The sequence below is a fragment of the Motacilla alba genome, chromosome Z (assembly GCF_015832195.1).
Source record: "Motacilla alba alba isolate MOTALB_02 chromosome Z, Motacilla_alba_V1.0_pri, whole genome shotgun sequence".
In the NCBI taxonomy this organism is placed as follows: domain Eukaryota; kingdom Metazoa; phylum Chordata; class Aves; order Passeriformes; family Motacillidae; genus Motacilla; species Motacilla alba.
In genome coordinates, this window is record NC_052046.1 from 44,943,366 (window position 1) to 44,958,152 (window position 14,787).

At 38.7% G+C, this 14,787-nt stretch overlaps 2 protein-coding genes across 4 annotated transcripts in view; both read left to right on the forward strand.

The window, feature by feature from the left end:
• Positions 1–7,334, forward strand: part of SLC44A1 (solute carrier family 44 member 1) — a 108,816-nt gene extending 101,482 nt beyond the window's left edge. Inside the window, exons 17-18 of the transcript XR_005255478.1 lie at positions 1,711–1,784; positions 7,205–7,334. The gene's annotated coding sequence lies outside the window, so the exon portion shown is untranslated. The remainder of the gene's footprint in view (positions 1–1,710; positions 1,785–7,204) is intronic.
• A 1,092-nt stretch (positions 7,335–8,426) lies between these two features.
• Positions 8,427–14,787, forward strand: part of SLC27A6 (solute carrier family 27 member 6) — a 41,067-nt gene continuing 34,706 nt past the window's right edge. Inside the window, exon 1 of one of the 3 annotated variants that reach the window (XR_005255480.1) lies at positions 8,427–9,101. Coding sequence is in view for 1 of the 3 variants with exons in the window: in XM_038125479.1 (XP_037981407.1) it covers positions 8,588–9,101 (514 nt within the window). In the remaining 2 variants the exon portion in view is untranslated. The remainder of the gene's footprint in view (positions 9,102–14,787) is intronic. The other 2 variants (XM_038125479.1, XR_005255479.1) reach the window with 2 other exon arrangements.

A 14,787-nucleotide genomic window follows, 5' to 3' on the forward strand; every position in this document is an offset into this window, starting at 1 on the left:
ATTGCTTCTTTCCTTACCACCACTGCTCTTCCTTGAGTTCTCACAATGCAAAGAGCCTATACCCAACCCATTGCTTGGAAAGCAATGTAATGCTGAGGAGCAGGGCACAGGAAAGGGGACAGGATGTGCAGCACATCACTGGCTTCTCTGGCCTTCCTACTGCACCTTTCCCCTTGATTATCTTTGTTCTTTCTTGCCCACATTGTTGGAAGATGTCTGAAAAAGAAAAAAAAAAAAAGTAAAAAAGAAAAAAGAAAAAAAGAAAAAAAAAAAAAAAAAGAAAAAAAGAAAAACGTTAACTCCCCTCCCCCCCCAGCTCTTTGCTGTTTTATCAGGTGAGAGGTCTTCACTGAGCTACTTACAGAAAAGAACGCATGACAGAAGGGACTTTTTGCCATGCCTGAAACCTGTGCTGTCTAGGCAGAATGCTGTAGTCACTGCCATCACAAAAGTTAAGCCCTTCTGTAGTTTGTGTTTTTTCTTGCTCCAGCTAGGTAATTGTCTGCTTTGATTATTACACAAGCTAGTCAGGCAAAAACTTTCCTGCCTTGGCATAATGTTGCAATTGCAAAAGCAACTTGTAAGGTGATTTCCCCGGGCTGTTAGTTTTCAGTTATCATGGTTTGCAGGCAGATGGAAATGTAGGAAAACATACCAACAACAAATTATTCCAGTAAAACCATTTTGGCTGGTCATTTTTGAATATCATTCCACAATCAGCTGACCTTGAGAAATCTTGCAGAATTTCTTTTGCTTTCAGTGGAAAGTAGGGCTCACTACCTTATGTTAAAGACATTTTCAATGCTGTTAACACTGTGGTACCTGAGCAAACAGTATTCTAGTGGAGAGAAGACAAAATGGGATTATCTTGACATTTTCTAGGATCTCACAGACCACTAAGACTCATGGAGCAAGTGGTCTGTTAACACCATTGAGACAAGACTGTGAGGCTGCAAATAGCCAATAGGCCAATTGTTATTAGGGGGGGGATTTTGTTTTTATTGTTATTAAGGGACTGGTGTACAACACAGGCTACTAATGTAGATTTCAGCAAGTCATTTATAAAAAATGGCCCCTGCACACAGACATATCCTTAAAAATTTCTTTTTCAACACAATTTCTTTTTCTTGGCAGGAAATCATTTTGCAACAAGATCATTCATATAGGTGTAAGAAGTTATTCAACTCCATCCAGATGAAGTTTTTGGCAAGAAAATCCCTTCCAGAAATAAAAGCATAGCTATTTACTCAGATAATGCTGACTTGAAAAGTGCCTATACTTGCCTTGTGGTTACCACGTTCTTTTTTCTTTTATTACCAGACTAGTATTTGAAGATACCTACATACTTACCTCCTCATTTTTAAGATAACCACTTAATAACACAGACGCACCCCAGGCAGTTAGAAACGAAGAAAATGGCCAATTTGTCTGAAATGTTCATGGCTTAAATTTTACAAACACCATAAACTGACACATACAAAAGATATTTTCTTTGCATGTAGTAGAGCCTGTATCGCATAAATAAAAAGTTAATGATAGTAAAGTATGTGATTGAGTCACCTTATTTGTTCTTCATTAACTTTCTTCCTACATTTGTTCCCCATTAGTCTCATGAGGTTTATCAGTCAAGGTGATTGAATATGACAGATTTCATCTGCAGTTCATATGAGAAGTTACCTGAATGAACATAAAAGGCTTTTTTTTTTTCAGAAACACTTCTCAGAAAACTGCTGAAGATATGAGGCTCCACCATCTTCTTAGAACCTGCAAGAATCAAGTAACAGGTAGTGACGTAAATTTGCCCTAATGGCCCTCAGCAGCAATCACTTGGGGTGCTCTCCCCTCCACCTCAAGGCTCCAAAGGGTCCGAGTTCAGGGCTGGGCAGGCACACTTACCTGAACTCAGCTGTCCTGCCCTGTGGATGGACATTGTCATATTGCCTCTAGTCCTACCTCTGGCCTCATCCCCTACCCTGGACCTGATCCATTACCATGGATCAGATAATGGACCAGGACTGCTGGCAGCTCCTATATTGAAGCACCCCAGACCCCGGTGTGTTCAGGTGCAGCCAGACTGCTCTCTGGTCAGGGAGGATGCTTTTGTCTCTGTTAGGGGCATTCTCAGCACCTGTTTTGCTCCTCAGGCTGCTGAGTAGTTCTGCTGTTGCTGCTTGGTGACTCTGATTATGTATAATGGAGCCACAGGAATAGGAAAAGGGGGTTTTCTCTTCGTCATTTCTCCAAGTAAACTGCTTTGTGAAGGGGGAAAGGGGAATACCAGGAGAAAAGGGAAGCACAAAAGCATGACAAACAAAAGCAAGCAAAATTCATATGTGCCAGAAACAGTTATTAGCTGTGTTATTAGCCCAACAATGCACCAACTCAATCCCGCAAACTTAATACAAGATCACTTTGATTTAAAATCACATTGAATGGGATGTACTTAGAAGATGCTTGAGGAATGAGTCTCTTGCACCACAAAATGACTGTGGTTTCAGCATTCAGTAATGCTGAAACATGTGCAGAGAAGTACAAGTACCTGTAACTCTTAAATACTTTAAATTCTTTTCTCCCTCTTCTGTTGTAAGTTGCTTCTTGGGCTTCCAAGAGAGTAATTTTCCCTCTTCATTTCCACACCACAGAAAAGGAACATGTGAGAAGAAAGAAAATGAGTGGAAGTTTTTGCTGCTGAATTTAAAGAAGTCAGTATTTTAGCATATAGCCCAGTTATACCACATGGCAAAGTATTTCTGAAAATGTTGTTCCATATAGAAGACCTAAGTTCTTTAAACATAGCAACAATATCAGAAATGGTAGTACAAGTACAGGGAAGTGCTTCTAGGAAGAAGAGGTCACAGGAATGAACTATTATACCAGCTAACATTGATAATACTATGGTCACGGTCATCAGATAAAATTTCAAATGCAATCAAGGCACAAACAATGGGACCACAAATAAGGGGCAGATGTTCTCTGGCATACAGTTTAACTGTGTTGCAAACATGAAAGCTCAGAAAGCACAGGCAAGTTGAAAACTATCTTATGCGTGCCTGAAGGCGCAGAAAGCAGACACCCTGTTCTAATCCTTTGAAAGATGAGTACAGCAGCCCTTTCACCTAGAAATTCAGCATGATAATGAAAACACTGAATACTTCCAACTGGTACTTACTGAAAACATGCTGATCTGAAAGATGCTTATTAAAAAAAAAAAATTTAAATTAAAATTTGTCTCCCTAGCACATACCCACAAAGCAGAAGCAAACAATGGATATGAGAGGTATCTAGCTCATATGTGATTTCTTAGAGACAGTTACATATTTTTTAACTTTTGCTCATGATTTTCATGCTCATCTGCTCCATGCTGTTTTGACACAGGCCAACGTGCCAGAAAATTTCACTGACAATCTCTGGAAGACTTCTTCTAGACTCTTATGTCATCCTATAGCAAGCCAGCTAAGATTGTATAAAAGAATGCTTTTGTGATTTGACATGAAAAGAAAAAGGAATAGGGATACTGTGCTCTGCAGTGGTAGTCTAGAAAAAATTTAAGAATAACAAAAATATTAAGGTGTAGAACTTTAAAAAAATGTTAAGGTATTTTCAAATCACCCATAACATGAGTCAAGTTAAACTAGTGGTCAACAAAGGATCTATTTAAAGAATGTGAAAATGATAGCACTTCGTACTGAGGAGAAGTCTGTTTCTTCCTCTATTTTATTTCATGTCCTGTCTGGGGTTTCCCCATGTTTTCAAATCTTGTTTACCTTACACCTGAGATGACACCAGAATATCATTTATAAAGGATTTATACTCAGATTCTACTTTTCATCTGGCTCTTACTTAATCTTTCTGTATGAACGATGACCTATTCTTTAGAGCCATGTAAAGTATGCATCCCTTTGACAGGTCAGTGCCATGTTTTATACCTGATAGGAAGGAGCTGTGGAATGAGTAAAATCAAAACCACTGGTTTGAGACTATCAGACTACAATGTGAAATCCTTCTATGTAATTATTTTGTATCACGTGTATAAGCTTGTAGTTTGCTCAATTCACATCAGTTCTGGATGACAGTGGGACTGAACCCCAACTCTACCTTTTCAGGACCAAAAGACTCACTGTTGTGAACTCAGTCCATCAGCAGTTCATGAGGTTGTTCTAGGAGTGAGAAAATTTGAATATTTCAGTATGCTTCTTTGGAAGCTTGTGGCTAAATTTTACTGGGGTGCTAGTGTATATGGCTCCTAGTGAAAACACATTTTCATGAATTCAGGCAAAATTTACCTCTAGAACCTGTTCAAAGCCAAATAAAATTAAAAATAAAATAGGGGGTTTTAAAATTATCTATTACATTAATAGTGAAGCTTTCTGTTAATAAAATTTCATTTACCAGAGATGATATTTCTCTACATCTTTGAAAGGTTGGCACAAGTCTGTAATGTTGGCATGATGTAGTGAATGACTTGAGACAAGGCACTTTATGTTATGTAAGTATTTAAAATGAATGTTCTCACACAACTACAGAATAAACAAGCATTTCAAAATATTATAAAAATCAATTTTAATTTCCTATGGATTTGAACCTTAAATGCTTTCCTAGGATGAAAAACTTCCATAATGTCTGGTCTATGCCACGACAACAACTTTAGACTTTACCTCCTCAGGTCTCTGTAATAACTGCAGTATGACTACACCATTCATTCCCCAAATTTCCATGGGACATTAGTCAAGACCTAGTTTTGTGTGGCTATTTCAGCATTATGACTTGCTTACTGGCCACTCAGACGTCAAATTCTGGTTTGCTTATTACTTGTTTAATTTTAGATTTCAGATTTTAGACTTTGCTAGATATGTTTCACAGCTAACCTGTGGAAATTAATAGACACAATTACTTGGCTATTATTATTTTACTTTAATGGTAGTGGAATTGAAAAGTGAGATGTGAAAATCTGCAAATTGCATTTTCAAGGTTTTTTAAAATTTTATTTAATATTCTGGATTATGTTATAAAATTGAATATATATTTAAAATACAATATATATATTGAAATATATTCATTTTGAAATATAAAAAAGGAAGAATTAATAGTGGTGAACAATCTGCAAGACAATATTCAGAATATGATGCTATTTTCTTCCTCTTCCATATGACAGCATTCTGCCAATCTGAAATGCCATTAATCTATTTTTAAGTTATAGACTTTTTATCTTGAAGATATTTCTCTTTAATCTCTTTCTGTTGTAGATTTCAAAACTTCTCTTTCAGATGGAAAAAAAAATCACTACTTTAAAATTACTTTAGTAAGAAATTTGAAAATAGCTGACACTTCAGAATTTATGCTATTATTCCCCCAAGGGGACCCAAAAACTTAATACATAAAAAAAATCTTATTTAAAATAGCTTCTCCCCCTGCCCCCTAAATTGATACTTATGTCACTAAAATAGCCCAAGCAAATTCCCGTGGGGATATTAGCCAGGTTCAGAGTTAATAAAATGCATGTACAGCACCACATCCATTATCTGGATATTAAAAGGCACAATGTGTCAAAATGGTAACATCAAAACTACAGGTATTTGATGCTACAGAAGCATTTCTGTAATCTGTATTTTTTTTGCAACATTGATATTTTGGTACAGGGAAATGTTTTATCTAACCACATTAAAAAATACTTCCACATATGTATTCCACCAGTAGAAAATTAAACTCTTTTATATTTCACTATTGGGTCATAGCACACTCTCAGACATCATAATGTTTTCTGTTGAAGCGCAATTGAGCAGAATAATTACAGCATACTAAATAATTCAGGACTCAGTGGTTTGTCTCTGGTACGAGTTTACGTGTCTTACATAATGTCAAAAGTAAATTAGATTCCAGCTCATGACATTTAACAAGAACCTGATTAACAGGTAATTTCTCGCTATATTTTTGGGGTTTTATTTACTTTAAAACAAATATCACTACATTTAAAATATGAGAAATTTCTAGGGGTTTCTTTTTTTGAGTTAACCTTTGGAATAGTTTTAATTAAGGTTTCTTCAAAATATGGATGTACCACTTGCAAGTACGTGCTATGTTAGTAATTTTATTCTCATAATAAGATACATTTTTTCCCAGACAACTATTTTTTCCAATATCTTATTCAATCCATGTGGCAACTCATGTTCTCTTAGCTGTTCATATGTTACATTCAACAACTCATGCATGCAGAAAATTGCATCTTCACTGCTGATATGAAGTAGTTAACAAGAAAAAAAAATAATTTGAGCCATTAAAATTCTATGCTGTTTACTTAAAAAAAAACCAAAACAACAAACCACTAAACAAACATGCATTTATTTCCATCGGATTAACAACCAAAACTATAGAGAGCAAAAATATTGAAGGTGAATTTAACTAATTCCTAACCCACCTGGTGCTGGACCAGCTACCATTTCACTTAGCATAGGATAGAAACTACAGATTCTCGTATCTTAATCTATAGTTGTCTGTGTAACCATCCAGTCGAGGGACAAAGAGGGCCTTAAGGTGTAAGGTTAGGCATGTGGCTTGACTAAATAACCCAGTTTGAGGACATAGTAAGAGCTTAATCCAATATCCCAAAGGAATTCTGGCACAGGCAGGGTTTGAATCCAATTCCAGCATGGCTTCTCCTGAGTTAGGTGACTTTTCCATTGCCTATTGATATTTCTTGGCATGTCTTACCCATTTTTATAACAGACCAGAAAATTTGTGGAAAATAACTTATGCATTAGAGAATTTTCCTGTCTCCCTTCAGGAGGATATAAGATATAAGTTATTGCTCATGTTTACAAGACACTTGGATACTGAGTAAAGAGGATCAATACAATTTCTATGTAGAAATAACAGGAAAAGGGATAATTCAGAGACCACAAACATACAATTTTGCTTTGAAACTGTGTATTTCAGAATACCAGAGTCTTTATGTTAAGGTCTTGCTCATAATTTCAGTTCTTGGGAATTCGCAGCACTGATAACATCTAAGATACAAAATTCTTCCTCTCTGTTCATGTGACATGTGGTGACACACTAATCATTAGTCACTTTAGTAAATACAATGTTGCCTGGCTGATTTTTAGCTCACAGCATATTTAAAATACGTCTTTCTTATCCACAGCCCAGTGTTTATTTTACTTTTGTGCTCTATCAATTACCTATTGCTTTTCCTCTCACTCTCATCCAGATGCCATGAGCTTTTCATTGACCTGAACTGCCGTGCTTCCTGCTTTCTTTCTGCCTTCTTCAAAGCAATCTTTGCAAACAAGAGTATTTGTCAACCTCTATCTTCCTTCAAATCAACACATAAGTATGCATCCTTTCCCTTTATTCATTATTTATGCACATTTCTGTAGCAGTCAACAACAGCCAAACTCCAGTCAGTCAAACAACTACGGTGAGTTTTTGTATGTTAAGCACAAGTTAATGCAGCATTTAATCTGCCTATTAGTTACTTTGAAGAAATTTTAAATACTGGCCCATTAAGTTATCTCCTCCTAAGAAAAGTAAGTAGAACTGTGTATTCTTATAGAATGTCCTCCTGGAAGAAGTGATTCTTAAATCAGCTGAAAACCTAAATATTTCTTTCTTCCTGTAAATTTCCACCTAGCTAGGGTGGAACATACACATCCACTGCACTTTGCAAGTAAGGAGTACTACAGTATCAATAAAAATCAGCCTACTGACAGTATCGCCTTTAAAGAGGCATGAAATCTACTCATAATCTACTTTTGCACTATTTAATTTGCTTGAATTTGTTTTCAATGCATGTCCAGTTCATATAACAGACCTGTGTCTGTACATTCTTAATCTAATCAGACCTCGATCTCAGTGGTAAAACAGAAAAAAAACAGAGAGAGTTGGGAACACAACTCAAGTCTTCAGGTGTCCGCTCTCCTCCACTCCTTCGGGGCCGAGCCTGAGGGCGGGGCCGGGCTCCGGGGACCAGCGGGTCCCCAACTCCATGGGGCGGGGCGGGAGCGGCCGTGCGGGAGCCACCTGCCCCCAGCGCCTCCCACCTCCCTCCCCGGGACCGCGCCCCAAGCTCGCTGAGCCGCCACCTCGGCCCGGGGCGAGGCTTCTTGCGCTCGGCCGCCGCCGCCTTCCCCGGGAGCCAACCCCGGGCTGCGGCTGCCTGGCGGGGGTGAGCGGGAGATCGCGCCTTATGCAACCGGCTCAGGGCGCGGCCGCCGCCGCCTCGCCGGCAGCAGCAGCAGCAGCAGCAGCAGCAGCAGCAGCAGCAACAGCAGCAGCAGCAGCAGCCCGGTGCTGTGCGTGAGTCCCCGGGCCGAGGGGGGAGAAGGTGTCCGGCCTCAGCCGTGCGGGCAGCGCAGGCATTCCCGCCCTGCTCCCGCCGGGCCGGCCCGCAGGTGCGGCGAGGCTGAGGCGGGTGGGGGCTCCGGCCGTGCCGTGCCGTGCCGTCGGAGCTCCCCGTCTCCCTTGCTCCTGAGCGGTGTTGGCTCGGGCGTCCCGCTGTTGAGGAGGTGAGGGCGGGAAGAGCCTCAGCCCGTGCCGGCCTCCGCCTCCGCGCCCTGCCCGGCCGTGTGCCCGGCGGCCCGGCTGCGGGGAGATGCGTGGCTGGGACGACTTTTACCCGCTCCCAGTGCCGCCCTCCTGGGTACCGGGGGCTGCTGTCGGGATCATTTCCTTGCACTTCATCCAGAAACTCCTCTTCCCCTACTTCTGGGCCGACCTGAGATACCTGCTCAAAGTGTTGACCTATGGGCTGAGAATGGAGATGTACCGGCTGCAAGGGAGGGTTGTCAGCGTCCTGGACAAGTTTGTGAAGCTGGCGGAGAAGCAGCCCCACAAACCGTTCCTCATCTACGAAGGGACCGTTCACACCTACAGAGATGTGGACCGGAGAAGTAACAGGATAGCACAGGTCTTCCTACAGCACGAAGCTCTGAAGAAGGGAGACACGGTGGCCTTGCTGATGGGGAACGAGCCAGACTTCATCCACGTGTGGTTCGGACTGGCCAAGTTGGGCTGTGTGGTGGCGTTCCTCAACTTCAATGTCCGCCTCAGATCTCTCCTGCACTGTGTCAGTAGCTGTGAGCCCAAGATACTGGTTGTGGGAGCAGGTAGGGTATACTCCTCATTCCTACATCCATAGATTTTAATGTCACATCTCCCGCACACCTCGCCCCCCATCATTTGTTGGAAACCTCATTTAGAGATGTTCACAGAATGAGAGAAACACAGAGCTGGAGGGGACTTCAAGATGTTATAAAGCTTCAGCCTCTCAGGCAGAATCAATTATATCCCTGCTTTGTGAACATCCATTTAACCTTTTATTAAAAAATGTGTATTGCAAGAGAGTTTTCAACATTTAAGTAGAGCCCGTTCCAAGTGTTTAATTGTGTCAGTAAAATGAAAGCATTAAAATTACCTATTAAGAATAATTTTCCATTACTTCTCAAACAGTCAAATTTAATGTTACTTAAGTCATGTACTTTATTCTCTTGTACTATCTGCTCATCCTTCTACTGATCAACTGTTTGCAGAAGTATGACAGTTTTCCAAGAATAAAGTTTCAGGAGTAGAGTACATAGGAGGTTGATTCATAATAACAAACTTACTGTTGGTGTTGGATTGTAGAATAAATTGCTGTGTTTGAATAGGTATGGTAGTGTGTGTGGTGCAGCTTTCTGGAGTATTACATTTTTATTAAATGCTTCAAAAGAATTTAGAATCTTGTTGTAGGCATCCTGGGCATTGTATGTTCAAACTGAGTTTAATTGGATAGATGTATAAACTGAAGACAGATCCAAAACATTAACTTGCCAAAACTCATTTATGATGAAGTGAAAGTGAACTTGCAAGGCTCGAAGACCGCACAGAAGCTTGACACTTGATTGGAAGAAAATATATCTAAATATTGCATATTAATGTTGTCTCGTCTTTTTAAAAGTATTGTTTCAAGTCTCCTTTGCCTTTTTTCTGTTGCACACCTTCTTGCTTTACTACTGTTACACAAGTTGTGGGGTTTTACAGCCATGACATCTAAATGATAAAATTTTCTTCCATCTGTGCTGCTGCAAAGTTGTGTTTTCAAAAATGCCTTTAAGATTTTTCCCTTACATATTTTTAAATTATAAATCTTCTCATTCTGATTCTATATGGTTCCTAGTTTAAGATGTTTGGTAATTAAAACAAGTCAATGAAACAAAAGCCAATTTAAATATAATCCAAATACATGATAAGAAGTCTTCTGAACTGACAGTTTTTCATTTGCTTTCTTACTTAATTAAAAAAAAATCTTGTTTAGCTCCTTCTTATGAATATGTACTTTTGAGTGTGTGGATTGAGGAAGGGAATAAATGTTCAGGAACTTTCTGCTCATTGACTGTGGAAAGAGAGAAACTTTGGATCAGAGCTCGTATCTGAGAGAAGTTTTTATTTGAGTTAGAGGTAACTAATGGATTAAAAAGCATTTGCAGAGCAGTGCTAGGAACTGTGTTTCTCCACTCTTAATTTGCTACCAGCAGGTGATAGTGAGAACAACTGTGTGGAACTAGGTTTTTCTGGGATTCTGCCTCTGCTCACAAAGGAAGAGCTGTGTGCAGACAGCTGATACAACAGAAATACCAACAAATTAGTACCTCAGCTGGTGTTTTACATTTTGAACTTCTTACTTTAATAATGGCTTTTAGTCTCTGCTGTAAGTCTGTCAGTCCCGTGAGCCTTCTCAGTACTTTTTTTTTGTTCAGGACTTAGAAGCTGTTTTTTATTTTTACCTGTGAAAGAAGTTAAAGTTGCTGTGTCCTCAGCTATTGACCGCATCATACAGGAGTCTCTCCAAAGGAGTCGAGATTTGGCAATTGAAAGTTTATACACAGACCAGTGACTGTGAGGCCTAACTCATACCACTCGTGAAAGGAACATATTGAACCTAATTATTATAGATAATAATTTCCCCCTATTGTTTATAAAAATTGCAGAGCAATGTTTAACACTGGGGTTACACAGTCAGCTACATAATTCTTAGAAGTCTATTAAACATCTTTTTGTCCAGTGTTATTGTGAGTATCAAAGGATTCTTCCTGATCATAAACATGAGTTATTAATTTTCCTCTTGTGGCACCAGTTTCACAGAACTATATATTTTTTTCAAAGTATTTATGCTAAAACAAAACCACTTGTGGTCTAATATTTGTCATTGCCATAGACAAGCACCGTGTCTGGCAATTGAGACTGTTTTTTAAAAATCAGAGAAATAGTATGTAATTGCAGTATTTCTGGATAGTGAAATTCTTTTAAAAAATACGTAGGTTTTTCACCCTCCACAAAGAGATGCAGGTTAACTTAGCAATTCTATTTCTTGCAATACTTACAAACTATATCTTCAGTGTTTTGGATGACTTTTGGTCTTGTTCATAGACTGCAGCATGGGAGAAATTATCCCCTTAACAATTTGACTCCCTGTGTTCAGCGACACCAAATTTGCTCTTGAAATTCTTGTCTGTAATAACACATTAGAACAGGAACCTGTGTACAGGTTCTACTGTTATATCTTGCTGTATATCTAGTTAATATTAAAGTTTCATTTATGGTGAAGGGAACCTTCAGCTGCTGCCTGAAACAATTCTCACCGATGATGGTTTATGACTGCTCAGAATGGTGATGTAGCCTTCTTTTGTGTGAGATGATTGCATCTTGAAGCTTTTTTGTACCTCATTTTCAAAAATGGTTTTATTTCTTACAAATGTGATACCTCCATACAGGTAGGTTGATATTATTAATGGTTGCATTGTCTTCCATACCTTGTTCCATTTTTCATGGTGGCTCTTGTAAGATCACTCTCATATGCCTTTTTTTACTCCTGATTTTGTTGTGTGCCTGCATATTTCTCAGGCATTGTGGTTTGGTACATCCGTCCAATTAGTATCATCTTGTCTTTGCTTCAGCACTTGGAATCAGACTTCTGATCTGACAATTCTCTCATACTTGGATTGCTTTTTCTAACTTCAGTTCAGAGTGTTTCAGTAGTATTTAAGTTTTGTGCGTTTGATTTTGTCTTAATGTATTCTATGAACTCAGCAACTGAATGTTATATTCTTAAGCCCCAGATACGTTATAAAAACTTCAAGGTTTCTTCCTCTTGTTGGTTTCTTATATGAAATGGCTATCTCTAAAAGTGTGGGATTTTTTTTCTATGAACACCGATGCTCTTTTAATTAATTTAGTGCAATCAAGTAAATTTTTTGTCTTCTCATCCAGGCTCTGGCTAAAAGGCAAATATGGATTCTATTATTTGCCAACATTTAGTCTTTCTGTTCCTTTCCAGTAATTCCATTTGCCTTTGTGTCAGAGGGTTTTTTTTACTTCAACTACTCTCATTTGTCTGCTATGTTCCAAGAGTATTTTATCTCTTGCTTTAATTTGTTGCTTAACCTTTTCACACTTCCATTCCCAGAAACATTTTCTCCCACCACTCCCATTTTGGGGAATGTTTCTTGAAAGAGGTTCAAAAGCTAGAGTTTCAAACTGCATTTTTAATAAAACAGTAGTTAACTAACTTTTAAGTCAATGAGGAACTTGAAAGAAACTGTATGCTCTTCTCTTTCAAAAGCTGTTCATTCCTACTACATGTTACCAAACTATGCTGCCCTTAGTTGTTTAAAAACTGCTGGTTAAGCAGAGGAGGTAAGGCATTGCTTAAAATGAAGACATCTTTTAAGGCACCATGTCCTTTTTGCTGAATGTTTATATTGATCGAAGACCCGCTTGAAGAAGGGATTACATAGCATCTGTTCTATCATTGTATCTAGAGCAGTATCTATATCAGCAATACTAATAAACAACACATACAGTTTAGTGACCCACCAGAAATGCACAAATGGAATTTATTTGCCAGGGCATCTCTAGTCTGTTCCTATTGGGAAGAGTTCAGCCCAGAGTAGGACATCCCAGATTGCCATCATGGCTTCTGATGCAAGGATTCAGCTGTTAAAGGATTGCTTTCTAAACTCCATGAGATTGATTTACATCAGTCCTGATAACAAAGGCTATTAAGGGAGTGTACATGCTGCATGGACACGTGTGGGCAGCCTGCTCTACGTGGCTCTGCTTGAGCAGGGAGATCAGACCGAGCTGACCTCCAGAGGCCCCTTCTATTCACAGCCATCTTGTGATTTTGCAGTTCTGTACAGAGGTATGTCTCCCAGCTGTATTAAATTTTTCTGATTTTACTCTTGAGGCACTAGCAGTGCTTTCTGTTGCTGCTGAGTGCATTCTGAGCTAGACAGAAGCATGTCTATATCCTGGAGAAAGAGAGTAAGCAAAGTATTTTTTGTATTTGTAAATTAAAGTCATTTGATGTTATACAAGTAGAAGTCTCATCTGTCATGTTAGTCACTGAATGAAAAAAAGAATGGATTCTATTGAAACAATCTTTTCTTATCCAATATCCATTTATCCATTTGGAATAAGATGTTATTTAGACCTAAACATTTAGTACAAGAGGACCGTAGAAGACACCTGCACTGTTAGACACCATATCTCTTTGATCACTTGCTCTTACTCTAGTCTATGTCTTGTCCCAGATGGTCTTTGAGGGGAAAAAAGAGCTGACTCTGATTTGCAAGGAGGTTTATATTTTGTTACCTTTATTGCCTTCAGTGGCACTTCAAGACACCAGCACTGATCCTGAGGTACAGCTGACTTTTCTACTATTATTACTTTGTGGGAAGCCATGCTGAGTCACTTGGGGGATCAAGTACAAGTAACAATTGCTTTCTGAGGCCAGACAGTGTGGGGAAGAGTCCGGACTTGACATAACTTCCTGAACATATCAGCCAGGGTACACATCAAAGTTATGTAAGAACCATTTCATGGAGTTTTCTTTCTGAGTAACTTTCTGTTCAGTACAAACTGATCTCATAATCTAATGTATTCCTTTCATCAGCGTGGGACTGTGTCCTTGCCAACAGCCTGCATGATCTCTCTGCTAGAAAATAACATAAAAAAGCTTTGTGCAACTAGAAGCCTGGGACAGTAGTTCAAAACATATTTTCCTTGTTTTCTCAAAAGATGTAACTAAGTTATGTATTCATGTGAATACAAAGTAACAGTTTCACAAACTTTTACTGAATAATGCTTTAAGAGAAGAAAAAAAGCAAACAAAAGCAGAAAAACATATCCATCCTGATCAATTCCACATATTTTTTCCCAGTAGGAGCCAAATAATTAGCAAATGGCAAACATTTGTATACAAGCAATGTAAACAGCACAGATGGAACTTGCCAAATTTTTTATGAGGAGACATTTCTCCCAAAATAAGTAACCCAAAATCTGAATATACTTTCATAGCGTAAAGAGTAAATAAGTATTATTTGAGTAAAACTCTGAGTTTACATAGCAGAATAGTTTTACTGTAATTGCTTTTCTATATGAAGTGCACATACAAAGTACCTCTAGAAATATACAAATTATAGCTCTTCCAAGAGGGCTGTGTCTTCCTGACAAGTGGAAAAGATGATATGTAAAGACTAGACAGCCCTACACAATATCTGGCACAGAAGTTTTCTGTTGGGGAACAAAATGTTAGTTGATCATCATTAAAATTATTATTTGGAAATATGTTAGTACAACTGAGAGTCATCTCCAAACACCCCATCTCATGTGTGTTCCAGAAGTAACTTTCAGTTTCTGGCACTTTGAATGCAGCTGTTGTAATTTACCTTTTTTTATTATTCAGAAAATATTTTATTGTTTCTGCTGTTCTTTACTATCTACTGAGAAGTTTCTTTCACAATAATTTTTAAT